The 13,462-nt window shown below is 45.1% G+C and overlaps 1 protein-coding gene and 1 long non-coding RNA gene across 2 annotated transcripts in view; one reads left to right on the forward strand and one right to left on the reverse strand.

Moving 5' to 3' along the window:
• Positions 1-13,462, reverse strand: part of LOC135918235 (uncharacterized) — a 69,468-nt gene that overhangs the window by 18,676 nt on the left and 37,330 nt on the right. The window lies entirely within an intron of this gene.
• Positions 7,139-8,506, forward strand: LOC135918246 (putative nuclease HARBI1). Its single transcript, XM_070523181.1, has 2 exons — positions 7,139-7,478; positions 8,070-8,506. Exons 1-2 carry the CDS (start codon positions 7,139-7,141, stop codon positions 8,273-8,275), a joined length of 546 nt encoding a protein of 181 aa, XP_070379282.1. The 3' UTR covers positions 8,276-8,506.

Raw genomic sequence — 13,462 nt, forward strand, 5'->3', positions numbered from 1 at the left:
GCCACGCAAACCCCTGGAATATAGTCAAACAGCGGTTCGCTACGAACCCAATAAAATTTAAATCACAGAGATTAAGTGTACTTGGTATGGGTATGATAGCCTGAACGGCCACAATATTCCCGCACAGTTTCCACAGTTGTCACGACGCAGCTTTTGATGCTGAAAATCCCGTAGACAAATATCGGAGTGCCAGGGGACGCAGAGAAAGGTAACCGAGCGTCATGGTTCGTACTCTTTTAGTTATACAATGAAGTGTCCGTTGTCTACTTTTCAGAGATTGACGTGGCTGCTGGCTGTTGGGCAAATCGCTACCTAGCCGGATATATTTGTGGATTTGAATGAAACAGTTATAAAAGATATGAATACGAATTCCCACGATGTAGTCCAGGTATTGCTTGCATGCTGATCGCACATGTCGAGCTCAATTCTGAGTAAAAAAGATTACCTTCATGCGCAAAACGTGCACAAATATTGTCGCTTCACAGGTTTCTCTAAAACGCACCGACTTATTACTGCAATTAGCAGTTATGTTAAGGAGACGGTATTATTTACTTGATTTCCTTTGATGAAGCCCTGTAGTGCCCGACATTTCATGTACACTACATCGAGTTGGACACCAGAAAATTTTTATTCGTGCAGGAGAAGCTGAATACGTAGGATAATTACCTTAATGTTTTCCTAATTAATGTAAATATTTACTACAGTAAATAAATTGTCACCTTTTTGTGTGTAATCTGTTCTTACTAATAATAGTACAGATGTAATAGCAGTTGAAATTGTATTGTAATATTTTTGTGGATATATACGGTCCACGGTCAAAATAAAAGTGACCAATTGGATATCCTTTGCGGGGAACTCTGGGCATCACAGTGCAAAGCACTCCGTATTTGCCACTGGTAACTTCGCCATTCCTCAGGAATGGACATGGCCTACTGGGTACGATTGCTGCATAAAACATGAAGACAGAATGTGGGCTCAGAGATATATGCGTAGTACACCGAGTAGTTAATAGAGCAGGTATTTACCCATCGTCATCATTATTAACATCAACATCAGCGTATGGTAATATCCACGGCAGGACGAAGGCTTCTCACAGAGATATCCAATCAGCCCTTTCTTGCGTAACCTGATTTAATATTGTGCCTGCTAATTTGCTAATTTCGTCACCAATATAATATTCTGCCGTGTTCGGCTGCACTGCCCTTCCCCTGGCACCCATTCTACGCAATGTGCCTCCTTGCCTGACTCCTTTCTTCACCCGTATTTTACCACATTTCTCGTGCACATTTTGGGTAGCTGTGAAGTCTTTGTTGATATTTGCCAAGATGTTCACGTATGACTTCTGTACTCCATGATAACACAATGACTCCATGACTGCTGGTATCTCTACTGACAGAAATGACTTTCCATTATACAGTAAAGCCATATGGAACGATTAACTGTACTCCGCAGATTTCTCAATGACCTGCTTCATCACATGGACACGATTCGTTGTTGAATATTTCTTTCACAGGCAAGTGTGTTCTATTGATTGACTGAAATCATGTGCGGTCCTCACTCTATTCGAAGTGATCTTTGTGTTTATTTTATACAATAGTAAAACCTTACATAATGGGCCTGTAGTCTTTCAATTCCATAACGTCTCCCTTCTTATGGATTAGTATAAGTAGTGTTCTACCTAACCCTAGCATAATGTTGAAATTCTTCCCTATCGTGAGCACATTTGAAGTCGTGACACGGCAAGCATTTCAAGCATGGGTTATTACGGCGTAATTACATCTCCCGAATTCTTTCTTTTTTTTTCACTTCCGTTGATGTAGCCGTTTGGCAAGTGCCATTGGAGTTCCGCAAGTTCTTGGCCAATCCTCCAGTATGTTATTTCCCACTGTGACAGAAGATATGCAGAATCCACAAATGTTGCTTGAAACATGGCGCGCGAATCTCAGCACGCACTTGTCATCCCGAAACTGCACGTATCTCTGTGAGCTGTAGGCATCTAATTAAACACTTTACTTCAGCTTCGCCTCATGGAGATTGCAACAAGTGCATAGGATCTGTATGAGCTATTTTTTGTGTGGCACGCGCAATAATAACGCCCCAACTTGACACGCCGCAGTGTACAGTTCTCATAGATACAAGCACGAATATTTACGAGATTACTGCAATGCACTATTTTCCTTGACAGCTTCACTTGCACTTTCTATGACTGCTTCATTTCAAACACTAAAGCGTCCATTTGGGAGAAGATGCATTGAAACCAGGTATTCAAAAATCAGACGTCGAATTTACATCTAATTACGTGAAAAATAATTTTGTTGCTGTTCCCGTTTGAATTTGTCAGCACTGCGAGTCGCTTCAATGCGGCAGATGCCATATACTGTCGAAGTGTGCCACAACAGCATGGTGATACTGCTCTTAATACGACAATATTATAGCCTATTGATGTCGACAAATGATAGACAGTTAAAGCCAACAACAACAACAACAACGACAAAACTTTGGGCATTCCACACTTATTTGGTATCTTTGATTTTGTGGCCTTTGGAGTTACACCCCGGATGCGTGGTTAAAAGGGCCCTGTGTCACTTTTTATCGAAATGGAAAAGGGTATCTGAAGTGAACATGCGCTATTTCAGTAATACTTTGCCGCAAATATAATTTAATTCCTTCTGCAGAAGCGCAATAATTCCGAATTAAATACGCCCTCCACTGTGTTGCATAAATGAATATGCCAAACAATTAATATGACACGCTTTCGAGCAATCGCTTAAGTATATTGTTAAAAACAGTGTTTTTGATCCAGTAAGCGCGTGACTCAGTGCTGGTTAATTTAGTTAAAACAAGAATGTGGGCAACTTAGTGTGAATCCATGATAGAATGTGTCAGCGCGGCTGAAGAAGGACATAGAAAGAAGCAGACTTACATAGACAGCGCTGTCTCCATGTTTCTGTTTCTTTCTACGTCCTCGTTGAGTCCCGCTTACACGTTCTATTATTGCTAACTTAATTTGTAAGTGAATGTTTACAAGTTCATACAGCCGATAAAACTACTATCTTTGCTTCGTACAGCTGTCTACTAATCCGCAATCGGTGCTTCTTTCTTCAGGCGGCACTGCGAAATTTTGTGGAGGAGGCGTTTAAGAGAGTTGTTGAACCATGGCGATTGTGTGTTTGGAGGGTGTCTTTCTTTGAGGTACATAGCTGCCAACTAAAGATAATAGTTAATTTTATAAAAGATGCGAGTATCCTCAACTGAGCGGTCGTCAAAACCGGCGATGTAAACAGCTCTAAATGATTCCATTTTTTGCGTGATAGAAGCCGTATCGGCGTGCTTGTAGTCACGAACAACCTGAAATTTCTTTTTATTAGAAACACGCGCACGCAAAGCGAAATGAATAAACAAGTGATCTTTTAAACCAGGGATGCAAGTAAGCTCGTATAGTAAGTCAGCTGCTGTAGCAAAATGAGGTCAAGAATATTTGAGGAAACTGTAGCAGTACGAGTGGGTTCATCAGCAAGTTGTGCGAGGTTGAACTAAGGACAAAGATAAAGAAATTGTGTGCATTCCGAAGAAGTTTTTGCAAAAGTGGAGGAACCATTGTGCAATGAGATTTTAGGAAAAATTGAAATCTCCTAGCAGAAAAGAAGACAATGTGTGGTATCGCGTAACAATATTATTTAAGATGTCATGAAATTCTTCACAGAATGAGCGGGGTGTGGTTGGGAGTCTGTAACATTCGCAAAATATACAATTCCTACTGTCAATGGTAATACCCACGACAACAACTTCTAAAACGGACACGACTGGGACATTTGAGGAACGGAACCCTTCATCAAGAGCGATCAAGGCACCCCCGCCGACAAGAATATCGGTGCCATATCAATAAAAAGCGTTTTTCGCAGTCGGAAATTTCACTCATTTGAACTTTTGCAGAAAGTTAAGTCTCGGATAAAAGAACAATATCAACAGAACATTATTCAATATGAGCTGAGAGTGGCGTTCCCTTACTGAGCCCACTGCGCGCATTGCTAAATAGAACAGACAGATCATTTGCGTGGCGGGAAGACAGCTACGCTGTCGAATTGTCAGTAGTGCTTGAAGCAGTGTTGCGATTAGCAGGTACGCGTGCCACACGAGCGGAGTCTACTTCACAAACGGTATCAGTGGCTGCTCAGTAGATGTAGCATTTGTGTTGATGATAAGCTTGTTAAAGCAGGAAAGGGTCGGCCACTTTCTGTGCGCTTTCTGAATGTGAGGCACGCCGTCGTGGAGGACTCCGGAAATTTCGACCAGGTGGGGTTCTTTAACGTACCCTTAAATCTAAGTATACGGGTGTTTTCGCATTTCGCCCTCATCCAAATGCGGCCGCCGGGACGGGGATTCGATCCTGAGACCTCGTGCTGAGCAGCCCAACATCTTAACCACTGAGAAACCAGGGTGGGTGGCCGCTAGATTTTCCGTATCGAAATAGTTTTTTTTTTCGTCGCAAGCGTGTTGATCTGCAGAAGTCTTCGCCTACAGAAATGCCAGCTGTTTTCAGCTTTGTTTTCTCAGGCAGACCTAACACTTTGGTGTTAAAAGCTCAAAAGTTTACTTTAAGTGCTGTGTCTTTATTTGCTCAACGGAACCCACCATGTGCCCTCTGTCGATCATACCGTGGGTAACGTTCAAGCTTAGATGCCATGACAGCAGACGTCGGACTGGGCCACCGCCTCGTAAGCACCCCTAGTAATATATTACCCATTCGGGACCGCTATTCCCAATCGTCAAGCCATGAGCTGACTGCTGCAATTTCAGTTGTAAGTTTCAGGGACACGGCGGTTAAATTGAGTTGTGCCCAACGTATTTTCAATAGATACAACAATAGATTTCAATGTTACTTATCTTTCCGTAAAATCTGACCTTTAGCGTGAGTGCCACTTGGGTTTTCATTCACTCGGCGAAAGACTCCATTATCCCGTATGAGGCTGGTCAAATTTAGTTGACACGGCAATAATGGCATCAAGCAGTTCTTAGTTCAATTGGCTAGGGTCAGGCTCAGGCTGAGCGGGGATTTGTTCCATGTCAACGCTTAGCAACAGGTGTTTAACAACAAATATACAGTCACTCAAGGTATCCCGAACAAAGACCGGGCACGAAAACAGCAAGATACATCATTGCTACAACGTTTACAATAAAGAGCTGGGTTGTACCATAATGCATATGAGAGCAGAAGGGGATTTTGAGCAGCAACATCGTCACTGCTCTCCCATGCCCTCTACTTATAAAAACATACGTAGGACAATCGGCAAAATAGGAACAAGAGATCGGTGGCGCAACGAGCCGCCTGTTTCAAAGGGGGAGCTCATGGCATCCATCCATCCTTCCATCCGCGGCTCCACCGGACGTGCAGGGGATTAAAAAAAGGAGAATCAGAAATTTAGCCTTGCTGTGTCACAGGCAGCGGCCGCGACATTTCAATAGCTTCTCTACAAGCCCTGAATGAATCCTTCCGTGTCACTTTGCGCGCACATTATATAAGAAATTTGCAGTTCCACCCAAAAGGTGAGGTGAGGCTCACCCAAAAGGTGAGCTCACCTCACCAGCTATTTCCAGCTATGTACCTCCAATAAACATACCCTCCAAACACACAATCGCAGTGCTTCAACAACTCCATTAAACGCCTACTAGAGTCCCTTACAGCTGCCTTAAACCGCCGGAAGAGCGAAGCACTGATTCCGATAGCAAATTAGTAGATCGCTGTACGAAGTAAGGATAATAGTTTCATCGGCCGTATAGACATGCAGACATACGCTTACTAAATAGTATATGATAAAATGTGTAAGCGTGAGTCAACGAGGACGTAGAAAGAAGAAGGCAGAGACGGCGCTGTCTTTGGGTGTCTGCTTCTTTCTACAACCTTCTTCAGTCGCACTTACGCATTCTATTACGGCTTCAAACCAACTAGCCAGTCAATTTGTTTTAACTAAATTAATCAGCACGATGTAACGCGCTAACAGGTAAGCATGAACACATCTCGCTTGTTCAGCACGGAAATCCGCTGTCGAAATTCTGGAGTGACCAATCGAGGCACCAGCAAGCGAATTGAACTTCATGCATGTCTCGCTTCAGCGCGAAAGAAACGTCGAAGGCACAGCGCATACGTAGCCACAGGCACTACGCGCACTCTGAAATTATCGCAGACCGCTTTGAAGACGAGGCGCGTGGTGGCGATGACTTTGGCCACGTTGAGTCTACTATGGCGCCCACGATTCGCGATCTCTCGATCTCGCACGCCACTACGCGCCCCAATGCTGTAGCGGTGGGCACGAAGAACCCCCGTCCCTCTAGGCTGACCCCTTGCCTCGCGCGCGACAGGAGAAGGCACGCATCCGGCCGCATTCCTAGCTAGCGCACGCGAAATCGAACCGCGTTCGCCTGCTCAACCTTGCAGGCATTGACTCGCAACATACAGCACACGGCACGTGGCGTCGGTTTTATCGCCCTCGGAAGTTATACGGAACCTCACGGCGACGCCGACGGCATAAATGCGGCGGGAGGATCTATATAATTTCTATCGCAATAAAACTCGTGTTTTGACTCTTTATGCCCTGACCCACTCCTTCCCAGTCTGTATATAGATTCGAACTTGTTGGATCTGTTGCATTTGTTCTAAATGTCCGCTATTCCCCTGGTGCAAGGTAACGCATTCGGACACTTGACTGGTTAGGTTTCGTATAGAAAAAAAATTTGATAGGCTACCGCTTGCACCTTTCAGAGGTCAAACAAAGTAATTACGCCACGCGTTCGTCACCGGAACTGCCTCTTCGTCTCTCATCGTCCTGGGGCTAGAAGGCGCGTTTCTGCAAGGTCAAACAGGTGGGGTCGTCCGATTCAACACGTTTTAAGACACTTTCGCGGTCTACAATCATAGACCCTGGAAGATTCTGGGCCCGCTTGCACAAAACTCTCTAGTCCGGTCTTATTCTGATCTTCAGGCTCATTCGAATCTTATTGGAGGCTTAATCTTCCCTAGCCGATAAGTCACTTGCACGAAAGAGACTAGACTGAAACAAGACACCAAATTAAGATTGAAATGAGACCGGAATCTAGCCTGCTCCGAGCTGGCTTATCCAAAACTTATTCAGTATTTTCCAACATGACTGCCCTGCGGTTGGCCCGCCTCGAGATGCTCGCCGAGCACTTGCTGCGCCGCGAACGCGTGTTTCGCGACAGGACAAATCCGCTGGACGCCTTCAGCGAGGAGGAGCTGCAGCGGCGCGTACGCTTCGGGCGGGACGGCATAGTATTTTTTGCCGAGTTCCTTCGCTCCGAGATCGAGCACCCGACGTGTCGGAGTGGTGCTTTGAGTGCCGAGCTGCAGGTGATGCTGGCACTGAAATTTTTTGCCTCCGGATGCTTCTTGATTACTGCCGGAGATGTGATCGGCGCCCACGAATCGACCGCAAGCCGCACGGTACGCCGGGTTGCCTCATCAGGTAAGCCTCTCTCCAACATTTATTTTCTACTGCCTGTTTTAGTAGACAGCTTTAGTACTGCGTCATAACGATAAATACACCGCACGCAAGTGCTTTGCGGAACGTAGGAGCGCGTGTCGCGTTAGGAATTTAGTGCTGCGAAATGCCTACGTGCGTAGAGGGCGAGCGTTAGACGCCGGGCGCGTCGGAGCGCGTTGGCCGCGTCCGGCATGCAGTACGTCGAATCATCTGTGGAACTAGGCTCTATTGATCTCGCTAATGTGATGTAACGTGTGGCCGCGTTCCCGCTACGTCGAACTTTAAATTTGAACAAGCTGCGCTGCCAGAACATCAGCTGACGATGTCTCGAATGTTTGCAACTACTCGACTGCAACGAAGCTAACTGATTGCACGTAGCGCGAAGGTGTCGCTCTCCGTGAATAACGTTTCCAGCCTCAAGTGAGCAGTTCGTCATTTTGTTCTTGCAAGCCGACGTCATGCGTAGCTGTGTGATGGTCAGCACGAGCTTAACACTATATACGTGTGCTTCCCTGAATATGTGCGTGTGTCATTGTGTGCAAGACCGCGCATGACATCGGCGTGAATCTGAAGGTGACCACCCTCGTTTTCTTTCCAGTTGGCCGTCGCCTAGAGAGGTGCGGGGAGTCCAAGGCTGCTTCTACGCTGTCGCTGGCTTTCCGCGCGTCGTGGGTGCAATTGACGGCACGCATGTGCGGATACAGGCTCCTGGAGAGCATGAAGAAGCCTACGTCAACCGCCACTTTTATCACTCCATAAACGTTGAACTTACTAAATAAAGCAGTGGTTTTCTCGCTTATGATATGGACCAAATCTATTTTTTCGTCTTCGCTCCAGTGATGGCTCTTGAGTCGCTTGGCGGGCGGTTGCGAAGACATGCTTGAAAACACGCGCGTACCGTCAACGTTTGCAGCTGGTTCGGCTGCTTCTGCAGGGGTGACAAGCGCGGGAGTGCGGCCGGATGTTGACATCGAATCGCGGTCAACTATTGGACAGCGCGAACGCCTGTCGCCGCCGCAACGAACTTCCGGCCCATTCCCCATCTCATTCCCTGTCGACGGCGAAATTTCCCACCTAGGTACTAAAAGTACCTACCGTCTTCAATAAGTCCGGACTATAGTTCAGTCTCGTCGGTTCGTGCAAGCGAAACATGATGGCCGGAAAGTCCAGTCTTATTTTAGATTACAATAAGACAAGATTCGGATTTAAGTCTAGACTTAGAGGCTGGCGTTTGTGCAAGCGGGCCCTGTTTTCGCTCACTGACGTAGCCAGCTAAACGTAGCAAACAAGAAGGGCATTGGCGGCGCTATCGCGTAGCAGGACCGCGCGAAATCTAAGCCCTTAGATTGTCAACACTTTTCTTCTGAGGGTAACGACAGTTCTGCAAGTCAAGGATGCCGCCGTAACGACACCTACGTTAAGCGCGTGGGGAAGTGCCCCTTGAAAGACCATGCCGCTGCCTTTCAATCACCCCACACATTGCACCGCAGACTCCCCGTCGCCACCTTAACTATTTCAAAATTACTCGACCTATTGCTTGACCGGCCGTTCTAATGCCTCAAAAACATGCCGCCAACGACTCCCCCGGATTACCTCCTAACCTTTCGCATTCCCAACACGCTCCCAAGCCCCCGTATTTCTTAAAGATTTCATTTTTCTCTTTCTTTTTCTTTCACCCCCCCTTTGTTGTGTCTTGGTACGGCCCTGGCACCCCCCTGCTTTTTTTTTCCCCTTTTTTCTGCTTCTATTTCTTTTCTTTCCTCCCCGCGTGCCCACTCTCACGCTCTTGTCCCTTCGTCTTGAGAATGAGGCTCACAGACGTCGGACGACAGCGCCTGTTCCCTCTTATAATCTCTCTCTTTAAAACCAGCCGCCAGCGACAACACCCGCACGTGACGTCACTGCACTAACCCTTTAAAACTAACACGCCGAGGATGACGAGGCCGCCTTTGACGAAGATAGGTCCACCTATCGAAACGTTGGCCAGCCTGTCTGAGGTACTTCAACCCTGTTTAAAAAAGTTTATACCACAGTGTGCCATTCCATCTGCCAGCCCCTTTCTTGTTTTTGAAGGTTCTAGTATGTTATACGTAAACTGTTATGTATTAGTCTTAAGGCGTTATGCGCGTGTCTTTTATCTCAAAAATTTAAAAAAAGATACTTTCTGCACAGCGAAAGAATGTAGAAATGCGAATTCCATTCCAGCGCAGTAGACTGATAAGGCCCGTGACCGGAATCTTGTTGGGGCCGCACTCTCGCTTCTGTTGAGCAAGGAAACCATACAGCTTCTAACTATAACACCCAGAGGGAAATCTGACGCCACCATCTATGGGAGTTTCTTAAGTGGCGCTGAGCTATCATGGGAATGACGGTATATGTGTCTGCGATGCTTGCATTGGCTTGCGTTGTTAGAGTCTTGGTCTAAAATGTGGATATGGGTACACAATTAACGCGTTCTTAAAGTACAATCTTCATAAAGTGTTTCAATTCAGGCAAATTGCATCTTTACTCTCCTACAATGCATGACGAAGGGAAGAAAAGCAAGAACAAACGACAAACTGTTTCAAAGTGAGCGCGAGTCTCGTCGTCGATCCTCCAAATCTAGCGGCCCGCTGATACCTTTTACGTTTCATATCATTGTACATGCTAAAACAAGCTCTCATAGTTAAACAAAACACTTTTTTGTGTAATAATAAAGCTAAAACAGCTTATTACTTGCTGTTCTTGTAGAAAATTACTCCTTGTGACAAACGGAACGGTGTTTCCCTGGCTCTCCGAGAACGATGCCAATCCTTAGTCATAATGTACCGGCATTCCCATGCATACCACGGCGCAGCAGCGTCACATTTCCCTCTAGGTAATATAGTGAAAAACTCTATGAAGGAAACCGTGTTAGATTTCTCTGCTAGAGGGACGCGTTCACACTGCACAATGCGGTGGGTCGCTTTTGATGCGCCATTTTTCTTTGTTGGCCCTTCAAACCGTCGTGTACATCAGTTTGATAAGTCCAACCGAGTTTCACACTTCGTTCGTCCGATGAACTGTCTCATCCTCAACAATGTCGCCGCAGGTATCGCAGGTAGGCTAGCTAACGTTGTGCGTCAGCAAAGTGGAAGAACTCTGCGACTTTGCTATAAAACGGGAACAGCTTGCATTTTTACAGGACAAATACTCGTTGTTGATATGAGAGGCGAGTAATTGAAGGAATGAATAAAAGAACTTCGATAGCTGAAAAAGTGCACTCACATTCCTGCACTCCTACTTTTTTCTGAAAACTGACTAATAGTACTTGCTAAGTGGAAGCTGAGAGAATCCCCGTTGTATTTGTGGGGTGCTCAGAATTCATAGCCGCGAACAATCTTTCTCTCGTTGGCTCCATTCGCAGAGCGATGTGCTTCCTTCCTCCTTTGCTTCTATACGAGATTGTCACAAAGAGGTGTATGGGCTCGTCTACCAAAAGTACTTCCAAGAAAAGCCAGTGCTACCTGTTCCCGTATGTTAATTTTGTCTCCATGTACAATATCTGTGAATGTGGAGACACGGCTACGATTGGTATGTTTTTTTTTTTCAAATGCAGACGACGTAACAGTGTGCACACTATATGGAGGCCTGGAACATGGCTAGGTCAGCTGGCATACACTCAGCTAAACGGCACTTGCGTCACCAACGCCAATTTATACCCTGCTTATGGGTAGGCCAAACTTTCGGAGGAAAAAAAGCAAAGATAAAATGAAGCGTGCTTCCATAACAACGGTTTCGTTGATGCGAGGGGGAAACGCCATCCCGCTTTCTCTGCAGGCGCCAACGGAAACCAACACCACCTGCATTTATTTTTCCATATTGCTTTACCTCTTTCGGATTAAGCTTCCTACCTCCTTCGGCTTCTAATATTCTTTTATTACTCACAAGATATGTGTGACGCATTTGCGTGAAAACTTACCTTTTTCGCTTCAAGATGCGCCCGCCAGCATGCTATGACACGCGGCAATTTTGTTTCGGCAAAATATAATTTGGCAGAAAAGTGTGGTTTATTCACTTTCTGTATCAGCAACCCAACACACAGCAAGTCCTTTAATACAGAATGCAATGCGTCAATAGAAATAGGCAGCTTCAGTACTCTGGTGGTACATACGTAAGACAACTTCCTACAGTTTTTCAAAGACAGAACATTGCTGCAGAAGCCATACTTAGTTGCTGTGCAGAACATTACTCTACCTAAGCAATTTTGCCGCAACAGTTACTTGTGAATAAAGAAAAATATCAAGAGCGGTAAATCTACATATTTCGAATACCAGTAACAAAAACTTCCTTTTTAGTATCATACAACAGGTACACTGGCTACTCCAAACAACATGCCACACCTAGCCAATTTTCTGCATAGCTCTTCTTATGCTAATGTGCCCTTAAATATCTAACAAATTATTTTGAAAATGTATCTATTTTTATATGAAGTTTTGTTTCGCCATACAACACATAAGACTACCAGAGCTTCATTCAGATCTCTAACATTGCAAACAAGGTATCAATACGAAGTCCATCGCGAGGATATTGCAGATTTTTCTTAACATTTGTATTGCAGTTCATTTTCCCTATCGTCATGTAGGCATAAATGACATGGTTCCAAGATAATGACAGCAAATAGCCCTGAGTTTTCTTGTTGAGAAACAGTAAATCCAGGAGGAGCATGTGTCGATCGCCGATGGATAGTCAGCAGAATATGAGCAAGGGCAAAGTGATGTGCAAAGGAATTATTGAGTGCGTAGCTTCGGGACATGGAGACATATATTCGAAATGCAGCGCAAGTCGGCTGCATTCAATGCTTAAAGGCGACCTGGTCAGGACTTTTGTCTTTTGATTGGATTTAAAGACAACATTCTGATGCGCTGAATGTATATTACGTACTTTCTTTAAAAGAGCCTATAGGCTAAGCTATGTGCAATCTGCTTGAAGAAGAGGAAAGGTATAAACCTATGTTACAAGTTTCATCATTGGATGGAGGCCATTCGTTATGAGCATGCAGGTGTGGACACAATAAGCAGACGAAAGCGTTTCAATTTTCCTAGGACCCTCCTGTCAGGCAGAGCATGCTTTCATTGCCTATTCAGATTATCTCTGACTTTGCGGAGACAAGTTTTCCCCCTCCCAATTTAGCTCTAGTAATGAAACACTGAAGTCAACAGTGCTGAGCAACACTTGTACTTGCACACTTTTACTGAAGTAAGCTCAAGAAGATTCTAGCATCCCAAGACCAAAGTATACCCGCCGTGGTTGCTCAGTGGCTATGGTGTTAGGCTGCTGTGCACGAGGTCGCGGGATCGAATCCCGGACATGGCGGCCGCTTTTCGATGGGGGCGAAATGCGAAAACACCCGTGTACTTAGATTTAGGTGCACGTTAAAGAACCCCAGGTGGTCGAAATTTCCGGAGTCCTCAACTACGGCGTGCCTCATAATCAGAAAGTGGTTTTGGCACGTAAAACCCCATAATTTTTTTAAGACCAAAGTATAGCAGATATGTAATGATCAAGAGTAGGGTGCAAACGTTGGAGCAACTACTGTATGCAGTAATAACACATTGCACGGTATTAATGCAATTATAGAAATATGCATAGCTATTTTCAAAAAACAGGCTAATCAGGAAATCACCCTAAGAGCTATCCGAATTACAAAAAAAAATATCAGGCAGAAATTTTCTTTTATTTTCACTTTCTTTCGTCAACGGGTTTTTCTCTCACGTTGCCTCGCGATATTGCATAGAAAGCAAGTATATGTGATATTGATTAGAACAAGCGATTTCTTATCGTAAACATCTGTTTAGCTCATTTTAAGTACAGCAGACACACCGCAAAACTGCGAGACAACACCAAAGTGGTAAGGAAAAATTTATCGATGTTCTTCCCTTCATATTGAGATAATGGAGCGTCACCTGGCCCTGGAAGAGTTGGTAGAACTCTGGGCTGACATGATA

This window comes from Dermacentor albipictus, chromosome 8 (genome assembly GCF_038994185.2).
Source record: "Dermacentor albipictus isolate Rhodes 1998 colony chromosome 8, USDA_Dalb.pri_finalv2, whole genome shotgun sequence".
In the NCBI taxonomy this organism is placed as follows: Eukaryota; Metazoa; Arthropoda; class Arachnida; order Ixodida; family Ixodidae; genus Dermacentor; species Dermacentor albipictus.

What these genes read in the sequence shown, in the direction of transcription:
- LOC135918246 (XM_070523181.1), top strand. Translation starts at nt 7,139, where the DNA reads ATGACTGCCCTGCGGTTGGCCCGCCTCGAGATGCTCGCCGAGCACTTG. An exon ending in ACGCCGGGTTGCCTCATCAG is followed by an intron (nt 7,479 to 8,069) that starts GTAAGCCTCTCT and finishes GTGAATCTGAAG; the next exon opens with GTGACCACCCTCGTTTTCTT.